Consider the following 6,171-nt stretch of genomic DNA (forward strand, 5'->3'; position numbering starts at 1 on the left):
TTTTTGACACCCTTGACCCAGATTTAAACTGACCTAAAAATCATCAAGAATAACATTCTGACAAAGTTTCATTAAGATATTATCTTAAATGTGGTCTCTAGATTGTTAACTAGCTTTTTCTTTGATTTGACTTGGTGACCTAGTTTTTGACCCCACCTGACCTACATTTGAATTTGACCGAAACCATTCAGACTAAGTTTTATTAAGATAAAGTCATAAATGTGGCCTCTAGAATGTTAAGAAGCTTTTCCTATGATTATGTTGACCTCTTGATCTAGTTTTTAAGCCCACATGATCCAGATATTACACTTGACCTACAGATCATCAAGATTAACATTCTGACCAAGTTTCTTAGAGATATTGTCACAAATGTGGCCCCTAGAGTGTTAACAAGCTTTTCCTTTGATTTGACCTGATGACCTAGTTTTTGATCCCAGATGACCCAATATCGAACTAGTCCAGGATTTTTTTAGGTAACATTTTGACCATGTTTCATTAAGATTTATGAACTCTAGAGTGCTAAAAATCAAATTGTTGACGACGGACGACGAGGGGCGATCACAAAAGCTCACCTCGAGCGCTTCGTGCTCAGGTGAGCTAAAATAAGTTTCAAAGCTATATGCCTTTAAACGATAGCCATATGTAATTCCATGCAAAACTTTAACCAAAGTGTGACGCCTACGCCGACGCCGACGCCGACGCCGACGCCAGGGTGAGTAGATTAGCTAGACTATTCTTAGAATAGTCGAGCTTAAACGGAAAGAAAATGGATTCATAGAAATGTCCTCGAAACAAATTAACAGTTAAATACAAACAAGCATAATTGTCGCGAACTGCGAGTCTGTTTTGCATAAATAATTACAGTTGCGACGTTATCTTGGTGCCGTCCGAGCCTTGGTTCATCTGGGAGTCTTGGTGTCCGCCGGAACCACGGCGTCGTCGAAACCTAGTTCATGATTTCCAGGTCACGTATTTCACGGATTTTACAATGTTTTTGTAATAGTATGAAAGGCTATTGTTCAGGAATTTTGAGGTGTTCACTGTTAAAATTAGAAAAGTTTGGAAGATAAAAATAATTCGAAAAATAAATGTAAATTTTTCGTCACTAAAATGAATTATGTGAAACTGAATGGAGTTTTATTATTTGTGTTTTAGATGGGAATAAAATAAATCCAATGTGGCGTGTAATGAGATGACATACAGTCCGAAACTAAAGAAAGAAAACTTCGCCACATTGTTTGGTCTCGCAAACCGGATTCCAGAACTCAAAATGATTTGGAATACTGAAGCTTGTCACTAGTGCTTGAAATATCAGCAATAAAAATGGCTAGTGTGATACATTTAAAAAGTGTAAGGACGAGGTTTAGAAATGTTCTACAAAAGGATATTGAAGCTGCGAAGGAGTTACTGAAGTGTGACGTCGAGATTTGTGATATTGACAGGAATATTTCAGAAAGAAATAAATGTATGCAAAGTCTTAAAGTGTATCGTGAAAAATTGGAGCTACAAAGTGAGAAATTATCTGGTGCTGTTGAAGAAACTGACACGGAGTTTGTCCAACAAATTTCTGATGAAGATAGTGAATTATGTGCAGACGCTGTAGAGTGTTGTATCATGTTACAGCAACACAAGGAGATATTACTTAGCGAGAAGGAAAAAGGTGAAACAAAACAAGTAAAAAGTGTTATGATTGAAGAAATGCAAAACGAACAACTCGTATCTTTACAGAGAGACATGCAAAGACTAATGGAAATGCAATTACAACAACAAGAAAAACTCATAGAAGTTCAGACTAACAAAGGTAAAGTCTCTTCTACGAAGTTACCTAAGATAGACTTAATATCTTTCAGTGGCGATAAAACAAAATGGATTGAATTCTGGGATTCGTTCAAGTGTTCTGTGCACGAAAATGCAACGCTTTCCAACAGTGAAAAGTTCATTTATTTGAGGAGTAAAGTGTACGGTGAAGCTCAGCGTGCAATATCAGGTCTTACGTTATCCGATGCTAACTACGAAGTAGCTGTCGGAGTTCTAAAGGAACGTTTCGGGAACGTGCAAGAAGTGGTCGATGTAATTTATAACAAGTTGATTAATTTACAAACTGCAACAAACAAAACAAGCAGTTTAAGAGTACTACTTGATACGGTGGTAAAAACTTACGCAGCCTAGAAGTGCTAGGACAAAATGTGAATCAAGATGTGTTTGTGTCCATTGTAAGGGCCAAATTACCAGCAGATGTGTTAGTCCAACTGGAAATTCTCAATGGTGTGAATAATAAATGGAATACATTCAGATATATTATAGCCAGAGAAAGGGCTGAGAAGGACAAAGAACCAGATAAAAGATCCTTAAATTCTCACTCAGTACAAAAAGGAATCAGATTAAATGAGTCTAAAAAACCGACAACGAGAAGCTTTGCAAATTCAGGATCCGCTCACGTGTTAGCAGCCGTTAGAAAACAACTAACTGTGAAAAGACACACCGAAAATTACGCTGATAAATGTCGTTAGTGCCAACAAAAGCACTGGAATGACGAGTGTAACAAATATCGGACTATCAGTGAAAGGAAACAACAACTAAAGGACAGTTGTTATAAATGCTTGAAGACAGGTCACCAATCCAATGAGTGCAAGAGAAACAAAATATGTACCCACTGTGATGAAGTAAATAAACACCACCGCAGTTTGTGTCCAAAGAAATTTAAATTCAGAGAAACGATGTCACATTTAGCAAGTGAAATAACGGAAACCATGGACGTTTCTGAAGAAAATGTGCTTGTGTCATCAGATGAAATGGTCCTGATGCAGACAGCTCTGACGGATATTAAAAGTCCAGAAACATCTGAAACTCAGTCTGTGCGACTTATATTAGATTCGGGATCTCATCGAACATATATCACTGAAAAACTAGCAAATAGGTTACATCTCAAAGAAACAGGGGAACAGGAAATCAAACTGGTTACATTTGGGAGTAACAGTACGCAACGTATAAGAAGAAAGTGTTCTAATATCGATGTAAAACTAAAAAATGGAACGCACATCTCAGTTAGTGTGAATATTGTTCCACCTATTAGTGGTCAGTTAGTTACATCGCAGTCCAGTCAGTATTTTGTAAACAGAACATTTTAAACACGTAGTTGGAAGTGTAGATCTAGCAGATACGCTGCCAACAGAAAACGAATCCTCATCAATAGTAATGTTGGTCGGCAATGACTATTACTTGGATTTCATTCTCTGTCAAAGAATCGAATTACACCCTGGGTTATATTTTCTAGGATCTAAGTTAGGATGGATTCTGACTGGCAGAACTAATGATCAAGACACCAATGACGGCCCGTGCATGCTTATTATTACGCACGGTAAAGGTTTTACAAAGACAAGTTTGTTCACCAATGTGGATGGTGTAGTACCTGTGAAACGTGATCTAGAGGACTTTTGGAGAGTAGAGTCCATTGGTATTTTAGATAAACAAAACACTTCCGACGATGAAATGGCCATGAAAATGTTTCTAGATTCTCTGCAGTTTGAAAATGGACGTTATCAGGACACATGGCCTTGGACTGAGGAATGTCCGAATTTACCAGTAAACAGAGAGCCGGCTGTGGGTCGTTTGAAAAGTTGTGTAAACAAAATGAAAAACAAACCTGATCTGTTACAGAAATACGATGCAGTGATGAATGATCAACTGAGCAAGGGTGTTATTGAGAAAGTAGAACAGTCAGAAACAGATGGATTGGTACATTACTTACCTCACCATGCGGTTATTACACCACAAAAGGCAACAACAAAGATACGAGTCGTATACGACGCATCCGCAAGAACACGAAAAGAAAACTAAACCTTAAATGAGTGCATGTATAGGGGACCTGTGATGCTTCAAGACCTTTGTGGTATGCTACTACGATTTAGAATACAACATGTACATGTAGCAGTAGTTGCTGACATAGAAAAGGCGTTTCTCCAGATTGGATTGCAGTCTAATCAACGTGACGTGACACGATTTCTTTGGTTGAGGGACTTTGAAAAACCTATATTTGATGCTGATAATATTCAGGAATACCGATTTTGCAGAGTACCTTTCGGTGTCATCAGCATGTCCGTTTCTACTGGGAGCTATTGTAGATTACCATTTAAAATCTTACAACGATGAAATCGCAGAAAAGCTAAGAAACAACATATATGTAGATAATGTTATATCTGGAGCCGAAAATACAAGTGAAGCTATTAAGTTGTACACAACATCGAAATCGATGTATGCAGAAGCGTCCATGAATTTAAGGGAATGGATAACGAATAGCGAGGTGGTTAATGAGTTCATTCCGAAAGAGGACAGAGCATTCACTAACTCAGTAAAAGTTCTTGGACATTGCTGGAATGTCAAAGAAGATACGATAAATTTGTCAAAGCCGAAGGCCGTGTTGGATCAGCAAGAGTGGACAAAACGTAGCGTGTTAAAATGTATTGCTTCCGTCTTTGATCCACTTGGGTTACTTTCGCCAGTACTCTTACGAGGAAAAGTGCTTCTACAATCGTTATGGCAGAAAAATCATGATTGGGACGAAGAAATAAGTACTGAAGATCAAATGAAAATGTCCGATATTTTATTAGACATCAACAAGATAGACACATTTCATATACCAAGGAAGGTTTGTGAACTTCATGGAACAGTAACGTATTCCTTGTTGTGTTTCTGTGATGCCTCAGAGAAAGCATATTCTGCGGTTATATATCTGCACACACATCAAGCTCAAACTTCCATTGTAAATATGGTGTTTTCCAAGACACGTCTTACGCCAGTGAAGAAAATAACGATTCCGGGGTTGGAACTACTAGCGGTTGTGATCGGACTAAGATGTTTAAAATTTGTAAGAGATCAAATTAGAGTACCAGTCGCTCAAAATTATTTGTGGACAGATTCAAAATGCGTACTACAATGGATTACATCACAAAAGAAATTATCAGTGTTTGTGAAAAACAGAGTCACAGAAATTAAAGAACACAGTAACGTAAACTTGTCATATATTCCTACGAAGGAGAACCCTGCAGATGTGGCTTCTAGGGAGACAACGCTAGAAAAATTGAAATCTAACACTACGTGGTGGTATGGTGCAAAGTGGTTGCTGGAACCAATGCCCGATTGGCCAGTATACAGTGATCAACAAAGTGATATTACTGAAGAGGAGATAGAAGAAGTATTACAAACAGAAGAGAAAAGCAACAAAGAAACAATGTTAGTGCAATTGACCAATGTTGACAATACAGAAAGGGCAAGTAATCCGCCATTTGATATTGACAGTAACAAATATTCTTCTGTAACTCGTCCAACAAGAGTTACCGCGTTAGTTTTACGCTTTGTGCGGAAACTAAAAAAAAGTGTCGTGTAAAGGTGGCGCTTTAGAAAGTACAGAACTGTTAGAAGCCGAGAAAATGTGGTTACAACATGTTCAAGAAAGCCATTTTCAAAGTGAAATTGATGCTATCCTTGCCAAAAAGACCACTAGCAGACAACAACAGTTAGGTCTATTTCTTGACGAACAAGGGCTTATGCGCTGTAAAGGTAGACTCGAAAATGCTAACCTGAGTGAAGGGGCTAGACACCCCATTCTGTTACCGAAAAATGATCACCTTACTGAACTGATTATAGAAAGAACACACCAAGAGTTATTGCATAGTGGTATCTCGCAGACACTTGCTAAAACAAGACAAAAATTTTGGATCATACATGGTCGAGCAACGGTCAAGTCCGTTTTAAACAAATTTGTATTGTGTAGACGTCATGAAGGTGGTAGTTACACAATGCCACCAATGTCTTCACTGCCATCGTCAAGAGTGACTGAAATAACACCATTTTCGAGAACAGGATTAGACTATTTCGGTCCAATTTACCTTAAAACATCAGGTTAAGAGAAGAAGACTTGGATCTGTTTATTTACATGTTTAGTAAAACGCGCAATTCACCTGGAATTAGTCTCTGATATGTCCACAGAGGAATTTCTGTTGTGTTTAAAACGCTTCATAGCGCAAAAGGGGACTCCAGTCGAAATAACAAGTGATAACGCAAAGCAATTCAAAGCCGCAAGTTCGATCCTAGATCAAATTTGGCATGGTGTATTACACAGTAACGAAGTTCAAAGTTACGTGGCAAATGCAAATATTAACTCCCTGAAGCCGA

At 38.1% G+C, this 6,171-nt stretch overlaps 3 protein-coding genes across 3 annotated transcripts; all 3 read left to right on the forward strand.

Moving 5' to 3' along the window:
* The first annotated feature begins 2,717 nt into the window (after window positions 1-2,717).
* Window positions 2,718-3,837, forward strand: LOC128552659 (uncharacterized). Its single transcript, XM_053533702.1, has 2 exons — window positions 2,718-3,099; window positions 3,275-3,837. Exons 1-2 carry the CDS (start codon window positions 2,718-2,720, stop codon window positions 3,835-3,837), a joined length of 945 nt encoding a protein of 314 aa, XP_053389677.1.
* A 199-nt stretch (window positions 3,838-4,036) lies between these two features.
* Window positions 4,037-5,383, forward strand: LOC128552660 (uncharacterized). The gene has a single exon (XM_053533703.1). It carries the CDS (start codon window positions 4,037-4,039, stop codon window positions 5,381-5,383), a length of 1,347 nt encoding a protein of 448 aa, XP_053389678.1.
* Window positions 5,384-5,426: 43 nt separating this feature from the next.
* LOC128552661 (uncharacterized) lies at window positions 5,427-5,903 on the forward strand. Its single transcript, XM_053533704.1, has one exon. The coding sequence runs from the start codon at window positions 5,427-5,429 to the stop codon at window positions 5,901-5,903; it is 477 nt and encodes a 158-aa protein (XP_053389679.1).
* The last annotated feature ends 268 nt before the right edge of the window (window positions 5,904-6,171 follow it).

This window comes from Mercenaria mercenaria, unplaced genomic scaffold (assembly GCF_021730395.1).
Source record: "Mercenaria mercenaria strain notata unplaced genomic scaffold, MADL_Memer_1 contig_3009, whole genome shotgun sequence".
Taxonomy (NCBI): Eukaryota; Metazoa; Mollusca; class Bivalvia; order Venerida; family Veneridae; genus Mercenaria; species Mercenaria mercenaria.